The 23,743-nt window shown below is 37.0% G+C and overlaps 2 protein-coding genes across 13 annotated transcripts in view; one reads left to right on the top strand and one right to left on the bottom strand.

Annotated features, from left to right (window-relative positions):
• LOC131768113 (COP9 signalosome complex subunit 8-like) overlaps positions 1-7,110 on the top strand; it is a 312,045-nt gene extending 304,935 nt beyond the window's left edge. For 5 of the 6 annotated variants that reach the window (XR_010836166.1, XR_010836163.1, XR_010836160.1 and 2 more), the window contains one exon: positions 6,740-7,110. The gene's annotated coding sequence lies outside the window, so the exon portion shown is untranslated. Of the gene's footprint in view, positions 1-5,704; positions 5,777-6,739 lie in introns of those variants that run through there. The other variant, XR_010836162.1, reaches the window with a different exon arrangement.
• IBTK (inhibitor of Bruton tyrosine kinase) overlaps positions 1-23,743 on the bottom strand; it is a 98,704-nt gene that overhangs the window by 25,102 nt on the left and 49,859 nt on the right. For 3 of the 7 annotated variants that reach the window (XM_059083740.2, XM_059083744.2, XM_059083741.2), the window contains exons 20-25: positions 17,994-18,115; positions 16,265-16,377; positions 11,980-12,128; positions 10,407-10,570; positions 9,188-9,280; positions 8,497-8,640 (exon numbers count right to left, since the gene is read on the bottom strand). In XM_059083740.2, coding sequence (XP_058939723.1) covers positions 8,497-8,640; positions 9,188-9,280; positions 10,407-10,570; positions 11,980-12,128; positions 16,265-16,377; positions 17,994-18,115 — 785 coding nt within the window. Of the gene's footprint in view, positions 1-1,751; positions 1,897-8,496; positions 8,641-9,187; positions 9,281-10,406; positions 10,571-11,979; positions 12,129-16,264; positions 16,378-17,993; positions 18,116-23,743 lie in introns of all 7 variants that reach the window. The other 4 variants (XR_010836156.1, XR_010836157.1, XM_059083742.2 and 1 more) reach the window with 2 other exon arrangements.

Here is a 23,743-nt window from a genome sequence, read left to right as displayed (position 1 = left end):
CAAACCTTGTCTCTGTCACATACCAGCTTTGACCTTGGGGAGATACTAACCTCTAAGCTTCAGTTTCCTCATCAGTAACATGGAGATACTGATACCATCTCCTTCCTTATAATGGTTGTTATGAGGATCAAATGTTAACTTATGGTAAAATACTTAAACAGTACCTGATACATAGAAATGCTATGTTAAGTCTGTTACTATCCACAATTTTCACAGATTTAACAAAACTAACTTAAGAGAAAAAGAAGACAATGAGAACACAGAAATTCTGACATGATATAGTCAGTTCACAGGCATAGTATCTTTCCTTCCTAAAGTCTAACTTAGAAAAACTGATTCAGAAATGTAACCTTTAGCTATGATTTTGTATACTAGAACTACACTGTAACCTTAGCATCATTTTCAGAAATCCTTAATAAGTAAAAATTATTAACAACAACATAAGCAATTTCCTAGGCTAATATTAATTTCTTCTATTTTATTTACTCAGAAAACAAAGTGAACACAAATGCTAACCAGTTAATTCCCCAACAAGTTAAATTCATACTTTGAAGAAACCATAAAATCCACAACCAGATTAAATTCATAAACTATTTGGGGTTCCCCATAAAAAATTAGCAAGGCCTTCTAAAATCCTGTATCTTGTCTGAATAACTCATCTGTACCTGATTCTGACCTAACCACCAGAACACTTTTACATGCATCATCTCCTTTAACCCTTACAATAACAATCCTTAAAGCTAAGTATTTTTATCACTACCTAAGTTTAAAAGAAGAGTACAATCAAAGTTGAGGGACCTGAATGATCCTACGATCACCAGAGATAAATAAGGCAGAACTGGGATCCAAACCCAGTTCTTAATGATCACAAAACTCATGCTTGGCCATCTAGTCTATCACTGGCTTCAATAAGAAATGAAAACAGTACCGCTTGTAAAGTGCCAAAGATGACGCAGATGGGAGGAAAATCATGGTGATTCACACTGTTTTGTTAGCATATGAGCTAAGCATCTATTCATAACAAAATCAGCTAAAAACTTTTACCAAATTTCTATCTACTCAATAATTAAATCAACACCAACTGCCTCACATAAAATTTTTCTAAGGAAAAAAACTAACCAATAACTTAAAACAGTACATGTTAAAGAAATCAGTTAATCCTGTGAACATACTACAGATTAAGTTACAATTTATTTAGTATATAATAATGGTTAACATTTATACATTTGATTATATAACACTGAAGGTGCTAGGCTAAATGTGTTTCATTTATTAACTCAGTGACTTTTCACAGTACCCCTGTGAAACAGGTACTGTGTTTAGCCCTATTTATGAACAAGGAGACAGAAAAAGATTAAATAACTGATCTGACAGGAAAGATTAAATAACTGATCTGAATTCACACTGCTACCAGGTAACAGACTCGCAATGTCAAGCTCAGGCAAGGCTCACTCCAGAACCCAGGAGTTTACTATAAGATCACTATACTCTACTACTGTGTCCACATTTAAAAATCACTTACCCTATGTAAAATCTTAAATCACAGAAGCGAAATTTTCTTTACAGATTTATCAGAAACGTGACCTACTAACGTATTCACGTGAAAGATATTTCTTCAAAAGGAGCTTACCTGACTCTAGAACAAAATTTTCTCCAAAGCACATACATATGCAGAACACTGAAAAATTAAATACAAAGAACCACTCTCTGTTTCCTTCCCGACTCCTTTCTGCTCCCGAAAACACACATACCTGAAGGTTTCTACCGGCAAACAACATCACTGTGGTGGAAAGTACAGTGTCTCATTAGTCGTTCGGGAACACCGCTGGCAAACACTCTGCCAGAAAAATCCACTGCATGTCTTTTGTAAGTAATTCATGTCTCTAAATACAGAAACTGTGTTAAGAACCACACGGTGTCAGATTCACCTTAGTGGGAATTTGGGAACTTCTAGATGTGGTAAATAATATACACACTAAAAATTTTTCTTTCTTCAATGGCTACTTACGGTAAGATCTCCTTAAGAATAAATATAGGTAACAGTGCTTACGAGGTATCTTAAAACTCACATGTTCATCAACCATGCATAGTGGTTGCCTATAAAATGTCTTATGCAGACTTCTTTTTAAATGAGTTCTGTTATTCTTTCCACTGATCATGCCATACTTTGAAACAGTGTCTGATTTCCAACGATTTTACTTTCCTAACTCAAAGGTTCTGGCTCTTTTCCATTTTAGCAGCCAGAGAAACTTAATGAAGAAGCATCTGTAGCCACATAAAAAATTAATCAAGATTTTGTTCCTCAACTAAAGCAGCCGTGAAATTTTTGCTTTAATGAATAAAATTTCTAGCTCTAAAAAGTGAAATAATTGAAATTAGTTTAGAATTTATAGGTTAGCTCTAAAGGGAATTTGGAGAACGTACATTCGTACATCAAGCCAGGCCACAGAGATTGTGCCTTCTTCCACTCAAGACGACTGGTGAGAAATGTTGTATTATTTCTCCAAGTAAAATAAAGGATAATGAAAAGTGACCAACTCCCATGTACACTTGGCGTTTTCACATCAGATTTAAAAGTCAACTGGTTAGAACTTCATTGTAATGCAAAAACCAGTTATCTTTCATATTTAACACCCACACAAGGTGAGTGAACATGTGAACAAACTAAGTAAAATTCCTTACCACGACCAGAAGCAGACTTAGAGGGCTAATGTGTGATTTGCTAATGAACAGCACATTAACCTCATTATTAAGATAAACACCTTCTAATAAATAAACAAATAAAATCGCATGAGATGATTCATCAGGATGATGAAGATGTCCCTTTGAGAAGTATTTAAAAAAAGACAAATCACTACAGTAATGAATATATATTCCATAAATCACTACAATCTGTAAATCAGGTTAAAATGCTAATTTCAGATTAACTTTCTACTTTTTTCAAAGCTGGGCAAAGTTTAAATTCTACCAACTTTCTATAAACCAATAATTCTCAGGAAAACAAATCTATTACTATTTTATTTCTTTAAGCATATACCACATGTATTTACAACCTATGTGTAACTGATTAAAAATGAAGTGATATACTAAACCTGCAGCCTTCTAAGAATTCAAGAAAGAAAATTCAACAACCTAAAAATGACTATTTCCATTTATACTAAATATACATAATTCAGGAATATCAAACATCAACCATTTTACACAAATATGTTCTTAAAAGTTCTAACAAGGGACTTCCCTGGTGGTGCAGTGGTTAAGACTCCATGCTCCCAATGCAGGGAGCCTGGGTTCGATCCCTGGTCAGGGAACAAGATCCCACATGCATGCATGCCACAGCTAAGAGTTCGCATGCCACAACTAAGACCCTGGCACAACCAAATACATAAATAAATAAAAATATTTTTTTAAAATGCTAACAAATGTTTTCTGATCCCTGTCATCAATTTATATGCATATATTATATACATGTATGCTTATAATACATATGTATAATTATGTACATTTATTGACATATATATCTTACATACATATATTCTACTAAGTTAACTCAGCCCACTATTATTTATTTAATAACTCAAGCAGTACATAAATTCAGAAGAATTTAGCAGAAATGAATCCTTCAGATACCAAAAATTTGGTCTCATCAAGTCATAAAAAGGGTATAAATGATTGATTTTATGACAATTCAGATATCTCTTACTTTCATAAAAATTCAGAATAAATTACCTATAATTGGTCAGTTAGATAAATTTCTTTGGTTCCATAAAATACGTAAGATCCATTATTCATTCGTTTGTATTTAGATTTTCCAGTCGCATTTTCATCAACTAAATGTATAATAAACATCACTTATAATTCAGTCACCAAATTACTTTTCAAAGAAAAATACCCTGATTATATTTTTGGCCAAATTTTATGGCATTCTTCCTACCACAATCCTAGAATTCTCCTTAATATATTTCTTTTGACATTTAGACAGTCTCTTCGACATAGGAGTCTGAGTTCGTACTGCTAATAACGACTAGAGAAAATTTTTTCCTAAACCTGAAAATCAAAGTCTAAAGTTTCAGATAAATGATTAATCCTTTCCTCTAAAATCCCATGTTAAGTGAACAGGAGAATGATCAGAAAGGTATAAACCCACACGGGCAAAAGAATAAAGCATTAAGACAATGGCAGACTAAAAGTGCTAATACACTATTGGAGGACAGAACAGGGCCAGAATGAACCCTGATGTAGTGGAAATAAAGAAAACCTGTCATCAAGTGGAGTGGGGTAGAGTGCAAAGCTTGGAACCCTGAAAAGTCTCCTACGTTGGAGACATCTTAGGTATCAAACCCTGAAGTAGTCATGCAGATGAAACGAGGAATACTGGCTCCACGTTTAGTTGTGCAGTGGCAGAGGATGCCAGATGCCCTCCGTATCTCCACATGGTCAGATGACTGTACTTCACCTTGGTAGGAGGCGGATTTGACTGAAAATCACCAGTATATAGAGGCAGGTAGGACTAAACTGCTGTGTTTAAAATCTATATACTAAACGATGAGACATGTGACAATCTGGACCAAACTGTGAGAACCTCAGCCCCAGGCCTAACTGGCTCACCCTGATCAGTTTCCAGGAGGCTGGCAACCAAATACAAAAATTAAAAGGCTTCTCCTGAGAGAAACTGACAGACCAAGGACAAAAACCGCGGAGACAGTGGTGCGGGGGTCCCCTAAGGATACCGCTGGGTCACCCTACAGTAGCACCCATCAATCAACCTAACCTGTCCCACACAGATGCCAACCAGAACTTAAACAATCCACCACATAAAACAAAACGTAACTAAAACATACGTGAAAAAGAGTGAATACACATCAGTGTAAATCAATGACTATTTTTCACTTTTATAAATGGAATTTTTTTTTTCTGATTGGCTTTTTTTGCTCAATATTACATTGATGAGATTCATTCACAGAGTCATATTTAGTCATAATTCATTTTCATCATTGTGTAGTACTCTACTACACAAATAAACTATAATTTATCCATTTACTGCTATAGACATTTAGGTTGTTTACGGTTTTTGGCTTTTACAAATAAGGATGATACAAACATTCTGATACATGCTGCCTGGTGCACACATACAGCTTTTCCCAATTAAAAGAGCCCATCAAGTACCCAGCATAATCTATCAAAAAAGAACCCACGGCAAGGCAAATCACTTTGAAATTTTAGAACACTACAGATAAAGAAAAAGGGAAGGGGGGACTTCCCTGGTGGTCCAGTGGTTTAAGAGTCCTCCTTCCAATGCAGGAGATGCGGGTTGGATCCCTGGTTGGGTAACTAAGATTTCCACATGCCCCGGGGCAACTGAGCCCACGTCCTCTGGAGCCTGTGCCACAGCTAGAGAGCCCACACACCACAAGGAGGAGCCTGCATGCCACAACTAAGACACGATGCAGCCAAATTAATTAATTTAAAAAAAAAAAAAAGGAAGAAAAGAAAAAGGGAGGAGGGGGAGAGGGAGGAAACTGGTAAACATAGTAAGAGTTAGGAATTGGAATGGCATTAGACTTCACAACAGCAATAAGAAAAAGGAACTCTACAAATGATTTCCAACTCAGAATTCTGTTCCAGTCTGTCAGTCAAGAATGGTAATAAAAACATTTTCAAAGATATAAGAGCTCTGAAACTGTATGTCCTATACATCTTTTATCAGAAAACCACTGGCTTTGATGCAGATTGTGCTACATCAAAACAAAGAGTAAACCAAGAAACGGAGAAACAGGGTCTAGGAAACTGGGGATCAAACACCAGAGGGAAGCAAAAGAAGTTCCCAGGGTCACAGATACTCAGCAGGCCTGGAAAAAGCCAGTTCAGACCAGAGAACTCAGAGTTCTCATGAAGATGCCTCCAATAAAAAACAAAAGTCATAAATTATCTGGTATGTTTCATCATAATGGAGAGAGGTATGTTTTATTAGAGAGTTTTGGGGGGAAAATTAGTGATGAGTACATAGGCAGTACAGGAAAACTGACAGAATTAATTATTCTAGGGAAAAAACAGAAGAGTGTTAAAAAAAACAAATAAAATCATCCTCATAATATGACTCTGTTGTGAATCTTAATTAACCAGTCATAAAAGAGAAAGTTTGGGGCAGGGCAGGCAACTGCTATCTTTCACGGTAAGAAGCCTTGAAGTATTACCATACTATTAAATTTTTTAAACTATGTGTTTTAAGCATAAATTTTAAAAATTATTTTAGGGCTTTCCTGGTGGCACAGTGGTTGGGAGTCCACCCACCGATGCAGGGGGCACGGGTTCATGCCCCGGTCCGGGAGGATCCCACGTGCCACAGAGCGGCTGGGCCTGTGGACCATGGCCACTGAGCCTGTGCTCCGCGCAAAGGGAGAGGCCACAACAGTGAGAGGCCCACGTACCGCCAAAAAAAAAAAAAAAATTATTTTATTGGGTCTGGAAAGAACTCCTATGTTTGAAATAGATGCTAAACCAAGAGTATTTATCCAGTAGTTGGATTTCCTAACTTGAGTGATCATTGTTTTGCTCCTTCTTTTGTTCATTTACTTTTTGTTTTTAAATAAGGAAACTGGTTGATGGCAGGGCTAAAACTGCCTTTACTAAGCCCAAAGCTTCCTCAGGTGCTTAGCTAATTCTCTCAAATTGCGATATATTTAGTATCTTGAGAGCTAATCAAAAAACTTTTTTTTTTTGTCTTTTTCATACTTTTTTTTAGGGAAAACATAACTCAATATTGTAACAGGGGACTCCCCTGGTGGCGCAGTGGTTAAGAATCTGCCTGCCAAAGCGGGGGACATGGGTTCGAGACCTGGTGCAGGAGGATCCCACATGCCGCAGAGCAACTAAGCCCGCACGCCACAACTACTGAGCCCGCGTGCCACAACTACTGAAGCCCGTGCACAGAGTCTGTGCTCCACAACAAGAGAAGCCACCGCAATGGGAAGCCCACACACTGCAACAAAGAGTAGCCCCTGCTCGCCACAACTAGAAAAAGCCCGGGCGCAGCGATGAAGACCCAACACAGCCAAAAATATTTTAAAAGTAAAAAAATAAAATAAATTTATATTAAAAATATATATATTGTAACAGCTACTCCATAAACCCTACACAGGCAGTGATTAAATCAGTTTTGTATATTGCCTTATCATCAGAAACTAGAACAGTGCCTTGCATGTAGAAGGTGCACAACAAATACCAATGAATTAAAACATTCTACTTGGGCTTCCCTGGTGGTGCCGTGGTTAAGAATCTGCCTGCCAATGCAGGGGACACGGTTCGAGCCCTGGTCTGGGAAGATCCCACATGCCGCGGAGCAACAGAGCCCGTGAGCCACAACTACTGAGCCTGCGCGTCTGGAGCCTGTGCTCCACAACAAGAGAGGCCCACGCACCACAATGAAGAGTGGCCCCCACTCACTGCAACTGGAGAAAGCCCTCACACAGAAATGAAGACCCGAAACAGCCCAAAATTAATTAATTAAAAAAAAAAAAACATTCTACTAAACCCATTCCCTCAAGTTTTACTCTCTTTTCTTTTTCACTTGGGTGTTCTCACCTCTTGTTTTCTTTTTCTGTGATCATGTTTTAGATTTACTAGTAGGTCTGATATTTAGTCCTATTGGTGGCAATCAAAATAAAATGAGTTGCCACTCTCTACAAAACAATTTACAGTTTAATGGGAAAAATATTCCCTCTTACAAATAGACAAAAGTGGCATTAGAAGTAATGAAGGGATTCCCCCAAACCAAGAGTAGTCTCTAATACCCTCTTCAATGCTTGTGAGAACAACAGTGTTCTGAAACTCATCTTTCCTGCCCTTCATACTATCCATGTATTTTTCTTCTAAAATTGGTTTCCAATCATTATGATATTAGTTACCAAAAAAAAAGGGAGGGTGGGAGGGGAGCAGGAGTACAACCTATTTTTCATATGTCAAAATTGCTATCTGACCTCTTTGGAGATGATTCCTATTAATGTTGCATTATGGGTAAATTCTAATTGAGAAAAGTTATACAACACAATGTTTAAGTAAACAGCCCTGCTTAAAAGGGACAATGACAAGCTATGATTATAAAAATTTAAAGAGGTTCATGATGCATACAGGGAATATACAAAGAAATTAGGGTGCTAAAAGAAAACTGTTTGCTTTTATCAAACTTCTCTATGATATACATTATTTTTTATAAAAAATGAAAAAATAAGAATGTTCCCTTAAACCGCCTTAGCAATAAACATTAATTAAAATACCAAGAAGAAATGTTATCTACACATATATGAAAAAAATTCAAAAATCATGACGCACTTCTCAAAACAAAGTATTTCCCAAAGTCCATTTTTTAACTTGAAAGCAAAGAGGAGAATGAAATATTTGAAAAGACAGGAAGGAAAAAAAAAAAAAAAAAAAAACACCAAAGCCAAGAACTACCTTAAAAGCTAATGTACAAAGCTTATTTTAATAAAAATTAGAGCATACCATGCATTCGCTGGTTTGGGGGTTTTTGAAGGAGCACTTAAAGCTGTTTCCATGCTATTCATTCCTGAATTATTATCTTTGGTAGTCATTGCAATCATTTTTCGTTGCTTCTGAGACAGTTTAACTCCATGAGAAATCATTTTTCTAGAAATTAAGTTAAATTAAACCAATCAGTTTCACCACTTCTGAGAAAGTTTAATTCCATAAGAAATAATTTTGCTAGAAATTAAACCAATTAACATTAGTTTCTGCTCAACAAAGGTTACTGGTAATTATATTGCTCTGTGTTTATTTGATGGGATTTTACTATTACTAGATCAAAATGACCACAAATTTCAAAAGTGGCAATATATATAATTAGTTTATACTATCAAGGATCAACTACTAGCTACATGGGAGCCCTCCTAATACACTTGCATCACACTTGTAACAGAAATAGATCATTTTAGAGGCAAATTTCCGATATGTAATACTGTATTCCACAAGAGCTAGACTATCAACCCAACTCAGTCTTCAGAATATATTTAAGAAATAATGTTATGGAGGCTAAATTACCTAGAAAAGAGCTTACAACTAACTTTAACATCAAATGCAGAAAAATAATAGGAAAGGTCCAGTAGGTCTTTCCAGTTCTTTAGGGCAGAACTATAACACAACATGGGCTTTCCTTTTTTATGATTTTGTAACCAACCCCAAATTTGTCTTTGGTGTAGCTCCACACTTTTGTCTACTTTCTTCTATTTGCATGATGGTTCTGAGATCCATGACAGGAGGGCTTACAGGACTAAAAGACATAAAAGTTACTTTACAACCCATCCATTTATCCATGAAGTCCAACACCCAAACATTACTGAAACTGTAAATTATATATCACATCATTAATGAGAGGATAATTTACGTCTATGTTGTCAGCTGTGGCCAACTTCAAAAAGGATTATTTTGAATGAAAGCTACTTTTATATATACATACACAATAATAAGATGTATCAAAAGTCATAATGTTAAGACATACATGTTTAATAAAGTAGTCTAACATTAGTGATTCGAAGATGCTTTCAGGTGTTCCCACAAATGTGTTCACTTAAGAAAAAAGGTGAGACTACTTTCTGAACTATCTTTAGACCATGAAGCAGCATAAACCGGGACATCATCTTTATTCCAACTGTGCAAAATACAGCATATTTCAAAATAATTACACAAATGGCCCAGATGACAATATAACTAACTGCTAAGTCAATTAACAGTCTTAGCCTATTATAAACGATACTAGGTAATAAAGATGAAGCATAAGCTCAATTAGCTCTCTGAGAGGATACTGTATGTTAATTATACTTATTCCTTCCGTTTTAAAAACTGACTTTTCTAAGTAAAAGAAAAATATGGATAGAATATAGGTTAAGTTAAAACTACAGCATAACATTAAATGAATAGCCTCTGAAAATTAATTGTAACAACACATTTTGTGAGATCTTAAATACACTTTAATGTGCAAAAAAAAAAAAAAAAAAAAAAAAAAAAAAAAAAAGATAAAGTAAGCCTACAAATGACAAAATGGTCTTCCTGAGTGGGAGTTTTTACTAATATACACTATCCACTAAAAAAGAAAAAGAAGCGGATATCAAGTCTGTGTGTGTGTGTGTGTGTGTGTGTGTGTGTTATAGAGTATTTTACTAAGTATTCCCTGATGACACTGCAAAGGCAACTAAATTCTGTCTGGAGAAAAGAGCCTATTTTAGCTGGTTAGTAATTTGTATGTACTTTAGCTGGTAATTTGTATGCATTTAGGTAATTTTCTGTATATTAGAAATTTATATTAATTTTTTAAATGTGCTTCATTAAAAAGTTTCACTTGACTAAAAATAAATGATATTTCTCAGACTAACAAGTACAGAACAAATTAAAAATCCTACCTGAAAGAGCCAGAAACCCAACTGGAAGAGCTTGTACTATCAATTCTGTTACTGGGAATGGGCTGTGGAGCAGATACTTTAAGTACTGGTGATTTTTCCCATGGTTTTAAATCTTCCCTAAAATGTGTAGGAGGTGTACCATTAACATAGGATTTAATTTTCCCCTGGAGGTTAAAAAAAAAAAAAAAATTAGAAAATGAGTAACAGCAGGTACCCCTAGCACAGTAGCTAACACATAGTTGGTACTCAGTAAATACTGGTTAAACTATATTAAAGAGTAAAACCTTACAACAATATTTATCTAGTATTTTCAATTCAGTTCTTCTACTGTTTAGTATCTTGATCAATTCTCAAACCGTATCAGTGGCTATAAACCAATTATTAAAAGCTTTGGGAATAATTTTTAGGGACGTAAGTTTGCATATCAAGTTCTTATTTACCTGAGCATTAAACAAAAATGTTAATAAATATAAGTTGTTCAAATAAGATATGAAGCAGTAACTTTAAAATGAACAATCCATAACTTTAAAATGAAACAAAATGAAAGTCTGGCATAAATGTCATACAGTTCACTCTGAATATAATTAAAGGACTCTGAATAAAATTAAAGCCAAATAATATTGACACTTCAAAAGGGACCCTAAAACTATTGCTATTACAATAGGTCAAGGAAGTTACTGAAACGGGATTTCCACTGCCAGGAGAGATTCTTCTACTATTGCCAAAAATTCACAGTATGCCTTCAACCTTCTTTTAAAACTCAGCTGTCTTCCAGGCCAACCTAAGTATAAGATGAATTTCCCCCAAACTTTTACCTTACATAAAAAAATTTTTATGATAAAGATTTGTTTTATATCAATCCTTGAGGCCTAGAAGACTCTTAATAGAGGGTAAATTTTCTGTTGTCTCACAAAATTTCCAGATGTTCTACTATGTTTTGTGGATGTATAGAGGTTAGAAAAAAATTACTCTTTATCTGGTAAGTTGGACATTCTCCTTCCCTGCAGATTAACAACTATGGAATTAAACGTTAAGAGGTGTCTGAAACACGGCCTCCCCCGGAGTTGACCAGCCTAGGGATTCAGCAGCTTTGTGTCAGTTATGCTGGACTAGGAGGACTCCATTCCAGACTGCACTGCTCCAGTTCACACCGCAGCAGAAAGACACTAAACAGCTTTTGGCATTAGGCTTACTTTCAAAATCATTCTCCTCTGACAATTTTTAGCTGGTGTTAACTGACATTTCACAAAATATATTTCAAGTAATTTAGCTAAGAACATATATTTCAATATGCCTATACAGTATTGCTATACTTTACATCAACATTACTTTTATTGCAAAAAGATTAGAAATACAATATCATAAAGGGCTCAAAACTGCAATTAAAATCTTTAAAACTAGAAATATTAGGCTAATTTGAGAAAACTAACACTACATATATTATGTCATTAATTGCATTCTCTTATAAACCAGGCAGAAGAGTGTTTTAAAGTTAGAGTAAAAATAATGAAAAACTGAACTGTCTATAGACTAAAATTTGAAGAAAATAGTGCATTAATAAACAAAGACAAACCTCAATCTTATCTGAATGAAAGCCTGTTGTGAAATCAGGAGACTGTGAATCTCTAGGACTACCCACTCCTGCATAGCTTCCTTCAGAGTCTGATGTCAACAGTTCTGGAAGAGATTCCACAGAATTGGTCTTACCAGACTTTAGTAATCCTAAAAGGTGAAAATTTTTTCATATTTAAACACATATACAGTAAACACATATGTATTACATTTAATGAACCAAATAAAGCTAAAAGCATCCAATTATCCAGATTTAGTAACATTTAAATTATAGTCACTGTACTAAAGTCTTAATAATTCAAGCTAACTGAAGAAAGAAATCAGTTGAAGTGAAAAACTGAAGTGGAGAATTTTAAAACAACAGTTTTATTCATTTTAATTACACACCAATTAAGCAATAAACCTGAGGAAGATAATTATTTGGTATCTAATTTAAAAAGTGCCGCAGAACATTTTTTCCCCATAAAGATAAGACAGCAAGACAAAATCAATAATCTCTAGACCCCTCCCCTTTCCCACCTATGCAAAGGGGGGTTAGTCCCAGTCTGTGTGGGAGAAGCGTTATAACCTCTCTGCCACTCATCTAAGCCAGCAGACTGGCGAGGGAGCAGAGGCTTTGCTGAAGCCTACTGGGGCCTGTTGGAGGGTTTTTCCTTCTGCAAAATATCTGTGAATTGAGAGCTATTTTCAGTTAGCTTATCACCTAAAGAATAAGTTGTTATGAAATGTATATACCATTTGTTCTCTTAGGCAAGCTAAATACCTGTCTCCCTGCTACATCTGGTATCCTGGCTCATTAGCAAATCAGTCATTTCAAGCATAAACAGAGTAAAAAAAAAAAATAACAACTTTTGCTTAGGTTCATGTGTTTATTTCCACATATTTTAAATGTAGTACAATGGCAAAATAAATACATTATAAAACATATCTCATAAATTCAGTAAGTGCTGTTCTCTTTTTTCTTTTTCTTTTTTTTTGCAGTACGCGGGCCTCTCACTGCTGTGGCCTCTCCCATTGCGGAGCACAGGCTCCGGACGCGCAGGCTCAGTGGCCACAGCTCACGGGCCCAGACGCTCCGCGGCACGTGGGATCCTACCGGACCGGGGCACGAGCCCGTGTCCCCTGCATCGGCAGGCGGACTCTCAATCACTGAGCCACCAGGGAAGCCCAAGTGTTGTTCTCTTTAAAAGTAAATCACCCTGGGCTTCCCTGGTGGCGCAGTGGTTAAGAATCTGCCTGCCAATGCAGGGGACACGAGTTCAATCCCTGGTCTGCGAAGAACCCACATGCTGCGGAGCAACTAAGCCCGTGCGCCACAACTACTGACCCTGCGCTCTAGAGCCTGCGAGCCACAACTACCGAAGCCCAGGCGCCTAGAGCCCATGCTCCACAACATAAGAAACCACCGCAATGAGAAGCCAGTGCACTTCAACAAAGAGTAGCCCCCGCTCACCGCAACTAGAGAAAGCCTGCGCGCAGCAACGAAGACCCAACGCAGCCAAAAATAAAAAAATAAAAAATAAAAAAAAGTAAATCACCCTGACAAGATATGTGCCTTTTTTGTTGTTATTGCTAAAATACAATTTGGAAATAACATTCAAACTTTTCTCCCCCACAATGTTTTAAATATTTTTAAGAGTAGCAAATTTTTATATGAGAGAGTATATTTAATACTGGGATGCTCCCAAAGTCAATGAGAAACAAATCTAATAAATAAAGAAGACGATAAAAGTGGCCAACAATTATTTTTGATAAAAAAACATTTTCACAGAATGACTTCTAACTCTAAGGAGCAACACAAACAAACGTTAAGCCTTCACACAACTGTCCTTTGATGAAATTAGCTTCATACTCAGATTTTCTCCCAGAATAGGTAACTTTGGGCCCCAGTTAAATTTAACCTTTCAATCATTTTTTGCTTTGGCCACAGAAGTAGTATAGCAGGAAGAATACCGAACAGGAATCAAGAAAATAAATTCTACCTCTGGCTGCTATGACCTGAAATCACTTCAAAGTTTTCTGAGCTTGTTTCCTCAAGTGTAAAGGAAGGGGTGTAAATTAATTCATTAACTAAGGTCTCTTCCAGCTCCGAAATGCTAAGACTCTTAACCATGTGCTATCAATAACATCCTTTAAAACAAACCAAATATCTGCTTTTTCCATAAAGCTTTTAGGCATTTGGAAAATCACTAGCTCCACGACTGTGTATCCGTTTATTCATCCTGCCGTCAATCCACCAATGCCTCCTTCTAAGGACAACGGGTAATTCATATAACACAGAGGATGCAAAATCACAGAATTTAAACTTTAAAAAGGTCCTGGGGCTTCCCTGGTGGCGCAGTGGTTGAGAGTCCGCCTGCCGATGCAGGAGACACGGGTTCGTGCCCTGGTCCGGGAAGATCCCACGTGCCGCGGAGCAACTAAGCCCGTGAGCCGTGGCCGCTGAGCCTGTGCGTCCGGAGCCTGTGCTCCGCAACGGGAGAGGCCACAGCAGTGAGAGGCCCGCATACCGCAAAAAAAAAAAAAAAAAAAAAGGTCCTAAAATAGGAATCAGGATATGCAGCAAATGAGAAAAGACCTATAGACCTATCTTCAATACTTATCAATCAATTTAGGTATATTAGCTTTCTTTTTTAATATCTCGTGTGTTATCTAAAATGACTATTCTTCACGTTATTTATTTATCAAACATGTCAAATACCTCATTCGTACTTTTCACAGTTGCCTGTATAAGGCTGACTGACTGTGAAAACACTGCAGATAGAAACTGCACCAGCTTGTCTTACCGCTGTAGACACACCAACTATTTCTGAAAGCCATGCTGTGCTGCCGTTGTTCATTGGTTACACTTCAAATTTTTATCTAAAGAAACTGTTAAAATTTAGGTCACTGAATCTGGATCTAATCAGATGAATCCAGAATGTGGGACAGTCTACAATACCACTGGCCTCAACTTCTGAACACAAAACAAAACAGAAAGGTGTGGTGGTGCTGTTCTACTTAAGAGACTAAAAAGACATTAAGAAGCAAAGGCAATGTCAACCCTGATAGGACATTAGATTTTTTTTTTTCTTAATGTTAAAGCAGAAAAGGCTATAAAAACATGTTTGGACAATTAGGGAAATGTGGGCATAGACTACAGCGCTAGATAATATTAATTTATGTTAACTGCCTTTCGATGTGATAATGGTATTGTGGTTGTATAGAGTAAGGGTTGTATCTCCCTTATGCTTAGGAGATTCATATTAACCTTGGGGGGAAAATGTCATGTCTACAGCTTAGTTCCAAATGGATCAGGTTAAAAAAAAAGTGTGTGTGTAGAATGTTTGGAGGATGAGGGAACAGAGAACGCAAGACAAAGCCTGCAAGAAAAAGCAAACGTGGTAAGAGGTTAACAATAGATCTGGATAATGGGTACACAGGTGTTCATGGTATTTTTCTTTCACCTTTTTAGTAACTTAAAGATTTTCAAAATTAAAAACTGTGAAAAAAAATTTTAGAGAAACTATATAACCTTACTTTCAAACAGGCTCACATAATGCCTAGATATAAAACATGTTGTATTTTACTCCTGGATTATACCTCCTTAACACGCATGGATGGAATCCCACGTGGCATCTCACTTGAAGCACTGACACATATGAACTGAACGCACATGTTAATAGTATCTCTGCAATGTTTTGCCCACCTCTAACCCTCTATGCCACTAGACAGAGTGGTCTTTCTAAAAACATAAACCTTATCCAGTCACACCCTGCCTTAAAAAATCCATCAATAGCTACCTGTAGCCTCCGATTAAAGTCCAAATTCCTTAGTTTGGCGTATAACACCCTCCAAAATCTGACCCTCTCCAACCTATCTCCTATCTGCACCTACCCGTTATGGCTGAGCTATGCACAACAAACCTGCAGTCTTTCTACTGCCTCTAGGCTTGAAACATACTGACCCGTTCTCTTAGCATGTCCATCTGCCTCCTTTTCTTGGCTAAGTTCTCTTCACTCTTCAAGATCCAGCTCAGGTATCACTTTCCTCTAACAGATGCGCCCTGATCTTCTCAGACTAGTTTCGGTGCCCCTTCTGTGCTCACAGAGCAAATGTCGACCAGAGTACTTATCACAATATATTATCATTTTCTGTGGCCTCCCTAAGACAAGGACTATTTTCTATTTCTGTAGCCCCAGCAGATGGCATATAATAGTATTTAATACATGTTAAATGAATTAGATAAGGAACAGAGACATGAAAGATTAGATCAGAAAATATACCCTAAAATATTTTCCACTAACCTGTAGATGGTGGACTCTGAATGATATCTGAAAGGTTATAACCTCCAGAACTATCCGACCGCTTACGTGGCTTCTTTCTTGCTTTCGTTTTTGTCTTCTTGAACACACTTTCCCTAGGAAAAATGCAAACATTAAAAGTCGTTTTTAAAAAATTAAGTTACAGATGAAACAGGAGAAGAACTATGTATTTTGGTCAAACAGAAAACACAAACGAACACATAGGTTCTAGTCCCATTTATCCAAGTGGCGCAGAGCAAGTTACTCAATTCCAGCAAACTCCAGTGCGATACTATCTACTTGTTCTAATCCTAGCATTTCTGTGAAAGTTAGAAACAAGATGGTACATAAGGAAATACTTTGAAAAGTAAAATACTGTACATGTTCACACACAAGCTACTATAATCTATGATCTGGAACTAGAAATATTTGGTGATAATTTTTAAAGTATTTCAGGGGCTGCTTAATTCCTTGAATTATTATTAATCAGGAAAGAGAAAATAACATTATCTATGAGGACTACAACAGTCTTATTTCACCTAAAAACCATAGATCTCACTACATAATTCACCCATAGTAACACAGGTCAGCTGTGAATACTATTTTGTGAAGGATAATGTATTTACGTCAATGTTACTCATTTTATTATAATTTTTAATGTAATAACATGTCATACATCCAAGTCAGATGTTTATAAACCTCAAGTATTCCCGTGGCTACCACCAAACTCTAGAAAAGAGGTTAAAAAGAATTTCTGGAACCAAGAGCAGCTTTTCAGTGAGCTACAATTATACTCATACATACATATACACTCACACATATATGTAGTAAATGACTTGAACATCCGAAGATTTTATTTTAACAGGTCATTTACCAAACAGAAGGAAAGTAATTCTATAACCAGCTGATAAATTAGCCTAAAATGCAGGCTGGAAACTCTAAGCAGGACTTATTAAATGGTCAACGGGGAGACTGTGTAGAACCTGGGATATTTTATTGCAGGACTCCCAAACGCCAGTCACTGTGGGCCGTATCTCTTGAACGAGTAGGGTTCTCTATAGAGAGGGATCTAGAAGAATGGCTGATGAACTCCCCTTGGCTCACCCTCTCCAAAAGGCAAATCTCTCGTCTTCTGCCAAGATGGCGGAGGGGCAATCAATGACTTGGTTCAGGAATACATCCATGCTCTTTGAAAAATTCTCAAAAAAAAAAAAAAAAAAATGCTCTTTTCCAAATCCAACCACTTACACTGGTCTCCGTAAACCTAGTACCTGTAATGCTTAAGCCTTTCCAGAATTCTGTTTCAGTTTTTTCTGTTCTAAGTTATTACTGCTCGGCAACCACTTTCCAACTTCCAAAACTGTTAACATCTCCTGACTGCCATATACTCCGTTCCTGTTCTCTCTGCTCTAGTGCAATATGCCTTTTTATGTCTTTACTATAATCGCAGCAGGGTTTGGAAAGGTAGTTAAGATAAGTGCACTTATTCAACCTAACATATTTAACCAGAAGGCTACATTCCTTTTGTGTTTATACTTAACTTTGTTATATCTGCAAATATTAACTATGCATTTACTTCTTATTATATCAAGGCTAAAAGTGAACATAAATACCTATTTTTTATGTTAGGTTTCTCAAATTTTCTTTCCATATTAATATAAAAATGTCAACAGTGTCCAAGATTCGGGATGGGGGAAGGAGAAAAGGAAGGAAAAAAAAAAAAAGAGCTTACGAATAATTTTGTTCCATATTTATTTCTTCTTTCAAAAAGATATCTCCATCTTCTACATCCAAATAGCTAATATCCGGTCCATCTTGATAAGGTGTAATGACTCTTCTATCCATTGCTGGAATCTATAGAAAAAAAGATGTCACTTTTTAAATACAAAATTTGTAGAGGAAAGACATCAGCTACCTTTCTGTCTCCCCTTCAATCTACAACCAGTAAAACATCCAGAGCTCAACAGAGTTGCCTCTGCCCAACACACTGGGACACCAGAGAATTCGACACATTTGTACATCCAAAGGTGGGTAGGCTGGAACACATAGAGGAGAGGGGCAGGACAGATGAAAGAGCGGCGTCTGTGCCTGCACTCCCGGGCCTCTAAGCATGGTAGCTGAGCCCACGGCTTCGGGAGACCCAGTGCCAGCACGTGAGGTGGTGCACTTACACCTCTGGCATCCTGAACGGGGGGTGCTCGCGACCACAGGTGGCCCGGTAGCAGTGGAAGTGGGCCCTGGGACCCGCCGCCATCCCCCACCATCAGCAGTGGTGGAAGCCCAAGAACCTTATACAATATCAGACACAGTACAGGCACCTGTGCAACCCTGGCTCCCGACACCCCCACGATCCTCCTCCCCCCACGCCAAGAGTGTTCCTCAAGGAATCCCACAGACTTGGGAAGAGCCCAGCATCCCGATGACGAGAGTAGCTCTGGCAGAAGAAAGGCAGTAAGGACCTGGGAGGCACAAGAAGCAATAATGAAGGCACAGAAGCACGCCTCTTACAGAGCCCATGGAGGCTGCAAAGTGCCAGCTAGCACATATAATCAGAGCCAGTTCAGGTAAGAGAAAACAAACCTGTGTTAGAGTGCCACCTACTGGAAAGCAAAAGAAAGGACTCTAACTTCTAACCTGTCATTAACTTCAAATGCACCTGCAGAGGAACAATTTAATTCAAGTACCATGTACAACCACAATAACACTCGACCACAAAAAGAAAATAACAGTTCTCCAGAAATTAAGTCACAGAATATTTCAGTCTAACTGACAGAGAATTCAAAATAGCTGTCATGAAGGAACTCAATAAGCTATAAGAAGTCAGAAAGGTGGTTTAATGAGCTCAGGAATAAAATTAATGAACAGAAGAAATACTTTACCAAAGAGACCGAAACTCTAAAAAAGAACCAAACAAACGCTGGAGTTGAACGCAATAAATGAGATGAAGAATGAACTAGAAAGAAATGGAAATAGAACAGATCATATGGAAGAGAGAATTAGCAAGCTCAAAGGTAGAAATCTTGACATGATACAAGCAGAAGAGAAACAGAATATTTAAAAAGTGAGGAAATTTCACAAGACCTACCCAACTCATTTAGGAAGGAAAATATTAGGGTAATGAGTAACCCAGAAGGAGAAGAGAGGGAGAAGGCAGAAGAGATTTTATTTAAAGAAATAATATCTGAGAACATCCCAAAGCTGGAAAAGCAACTGGACACACAAGTCCATGAAATTAAAAGAACCACCAATTACCTCAATGCAAAACGACCTTCTCCAAGACACATAATAAATATTAAAATTGTCAAAAGTCAATGACAGGGGCTTCCCTGGTGGCGCAGTGGTTGAGAGTCCGCCTGCCGATGCAGGGGACACGGGTTCGTGCCCCGGTCCGGGAAGATGCCACGTGCCGCGGAGCGGCTGGGCCCGTGAGCCGTGGCCGCTGAGCCTGCGCGTCCGGAGCCTGTGCACCGCAACGGGAGAGGCCACCACAGTGAGAGGCCCGCGTACGGCAAAAAAAAAAAAAAAGTCAATGACAAAGATTTTTAAAGGCAGCCAAGAAAAAGGATGGTAGCTGGGAATTCCCTGGTGGCCCAGTGGTTAGGACTCAGTGCTTTCACTGCCAGGGCACAGGTTTGATTCCTGGTCGGGGAACTAAGATCCTGCAAGCCACATGGCGTGGCCAGAAAGGAAAAAAAAAAAAAAAAAGCTTGGTGGCCTACAAAGGAACCTCCACTAGGCTAGCAGCAGATGTCTCAGCAGAAACCCAACAGGCCAGGAGGGAGTGAAATGACAATCTCAGAATACAAAAAGATAAAAACCGTCAGCCAAGAATACTCTATCCAGCAAAGACATTGTTCAAATATGAAGGAGAGATAAAGACTTTCTCAAACAGAAGCTGAGGGAGTTCATCAACACACCACCTTCCTAACAAGACATGCTGAACAGCACTTCTAACAGAAACAAAAAGACAAACGGACACAAAACTCTGAGCAAGATGATAAAACAACCAGAAAATTGCAACTCTATGAGAGCATAAAGGTTAAAGGGAGGGAAAAAAGAAAGCAGAAAAATAACTATAAGCTATTTCTGTTTGGAAGCAAACTCACAACATCAAAAGGGATAATTGTGAGAAAACAAAAACATAAAAGGGGATGAAAAAAACTCATACAGGTAAATGAAGATAACATACTATCAGCAGAAAAAAGACTATTTTATCTGTGAGATGTTTTATACAAAGCTCAGGGCAACCACAAAACTTTATGTTACAGAGCAGAGACATGAAACATAATAAAAGAAGAAACTAAGAAAAATACCACAGAAAACCTCCAAACCAAAATAACACACAGAAACAGAAGGAAAAAAAAAAAACAATAGAGATATCAAGCAACCAAAACACAAAACACAAAATTTCAGGATTACATCCTCATCTATCACTAATCCCCCTGAATGTAAATTGACTGAATTCATCAGTCAAAAGACACAGAGTGGCTGGATGCATTAAAACACAAGACTCAACCAAATGCTGCTTCCAGGAAACGCACCTCAGATGGAAGATGATACTCCAAGCAAACGGCTGCCAAAAGAAAGCAACTGTAGCCATCCTCATACCAGACAAAATAGACTTCAAGCCAAAAAGGTAACAAGAGACAAAAAATGGTCAGCATATAAAGAGGACAACTCATCAAGAAGACATAAAAGTGATTAATGTATATGTACTTAACGTAAGAGCACCAAAATATACATGATTACTAATAGACAGATACCCAAAGCGAGGGAACTGGCAGAAACAAAATAATTGTAGGAGACATTTAACACCCCACTTACATCAACAGATAGATCATCCAGACAGAAAGTCAACAAGGAAACAGTGGCCTTAACTGAAATGTTAGATCAGATATATTTAACAGATTTAAACAGAACAATGCAGCAAAACACACATTCTTCTCAAATGCTCATGGAACTTTCTCAAGGATAGGCCATAAATCGGGACACAAAAGAAGTCTCAATATAGATTTAAGAAGACTGAAATTCTATCAAACATCTTTTCCGATCACAATGCTATAAGAAACTAGAAATCAAGAACAAGAACACTGGAAAATGACAGATATGTAAAGATGGACAATATACTACAGAACAACAATTGGGTCACTGAAGAAATCAAAGGAGAAACAAAAATTTACCTAAAGACAAATGGAAATGAAAATACAATATACCAAAATCTATGGAAAACAGCAAAAGCAGTTATTAAGAGTTTGTAGTGATAAAGGCTTACCTCAGGAAACAAGAAAAACTTAAACCTAAAGGTACTAGAAAAAGAAGAACAAACAAAGCCCAAAGTCAGTAGAAAGAAGGAAATATAAAGATCAGAGAAGACAGAAGAAAAGATGAATGAAACTAAGAGTTGGTTCTTTGAAAAGATAAATGAAACTAAGAGTCAGTTCTTTGAAAAGATAAACAAAACTGACAAACCATTAGCTAGATTCACTAAGAAAAAAAAGAGAGAAGCCCTGATAAAAAATGAAAGAGGAAAAAACAATAGATACTACAGAAATATAAAGGATTATAAGAGAATACAAAAATTGGACAAGCTAGAAGAAATGGACAAATTCTTAGAATCATACAACCTTCCAGGGCTGAATCATGAATAGAAAATCTGAATAGACCAATCACTAGTACAGAGATTGAAACAGTAATCAAAAAGCTCCCAAAAAACATAGGTCCAGGACCAGAATGCTTCACAGGTGAATTCTACCAATATTCAAAGAAGATTTAATATCTATACTAAAACTATTCCAAAAAATTGAAAAGGAGGGAATGCTTCCTAACTCATTTTACAAGGTCAATATCACCCTGATACCAAAACAAGACAAAGACAACACAAAGAAAGAAAATCACAGGCCAGTATCTCTGATGGCTGCAGTTGCAAAAATCCTCAACAACATATTAGCAAAACGAATTAAAAACTACATCAAAACGATCATACAACATGATCAAGTGGGACTTATACCAGGGATGTAAGGAGGGTTCAACATCCTCAAATCAATCAACATGATACAACACATTCACAAAATGAACAAAAGTCATGTGATCATCTCAATAGATGCAGAAAAAACATTTGACAATATTCAACACCAATTTATGATAAAAACTCTTGACAGAATGGTGTAGAAGGGATGATATGTGACAAACCCACAGCTAACATACTCAATGGTGAAGTAGTAAAAGCTATCCCTCTAAGATCAGGAATAAGACAAGGATACTCAATCTCACCACTCTTATTCAACACAGTATTGGAAGTGCTAGCCAGAGCAATTAGGCAAGAAAATATAAATAAAGACATCCAAATTGGAAAAGAAGAAGTAAAACTGTCACTATCTGCACATGGCATGATTTTTATATACACAGAAAACCCTGAAGATTCTACCAAAAATCTGACACAAATAAATGGAAAGATATGCCAGGCTCAAGGATTAGAAGAATTAACATTATCAAAATGTCCATATTACCTAAAGCAATCTAATTCAATACAATCCCTATCAAAATCCCAAGAATATTTTTCACAGAAATAGATCAAAAAATTCTAGAATTTATATGGAACCACAAAAGACCCTGAATAGTCAAAGCAATGCTGAGAAAAAGAACAAAGCTGGAGGTATCATATTTCCTGATTTCAAACTATATTACAAAGCCATTGTAGTCAAAATGGCATGGTATTGGCAGAAAAACAGATGCAAAGATCTCTAAACAGAATTGAAAGCCCAGAAAAAAACACCTGCATACATGGACAATTAATTTACAACAGAGGAGCAAAGAATACACAATGGAGAAAGGACAGTCTCTTCAATAAACAGTGCTGGGAAAACTGGACAGCCACATGCCAAAAAATTATATTAGACCATTATCTCACAATATACACAAAAATTAAGTCAAAGTAGATTAAAGGCTTGAGTGTAAGACCTGAAACCATAAAACTCCTGAAAGAAAACACAGGTGGTATGCTCTTTGATATCAGTCATAGCAATATCTTTTAAAATATGCCTCCTCAGTGTCAAGGAAAATAAAAGCAAAAATAAATGGGATGACACCACACTAAAAAGCTTCTGCACAGCAAAGGAAACTATCAATAAAACAAACAGACAACCTACCAAATGGGAGGAGATATTTGTAAATCATATATCCTAAAATAACTCATACAACTCAACAACAACAAAATTACCTGATTAAAAAACGGACAGAGGTGTTGAATACATATTTTTTCAAAGAAGACATATAGATGGCAAACAGTCAGATGAAAAGATGTTCAGCAACACTAATTATCAGGGAAATGCAAATCAAAACCACACTGAGATATCACTGTACACCTGTCAGAATGGCTAGGGTCAAAATGACAAGAAATACCATGTGTTGGCAAGGATGTGGAGAAAAGAGAACCCTCATACGCTGTTGGTGAGACTGTAAATTGGGACAGTCATTACAGAAGAC

Source organism: Kogia breviceps, chromosome 13 (assembly GCF_026419965.1).
Source record: "Kogia breviceps isolate mKogBre1 chromosome 13, mKogBre1 haplotype 1, whole genome shotgun sequence".
NCBI lineage: Eukaryota > Metazoa > Chordata > Mammalia > Artiodactyla > Physeteridae > Kogia > Kogia breviceps.
The sequence above is the reverse complement of the archived record's forward strand: the minus strand, read 5'-3'. Positions and strand labels throughout refer to the sequence as shown.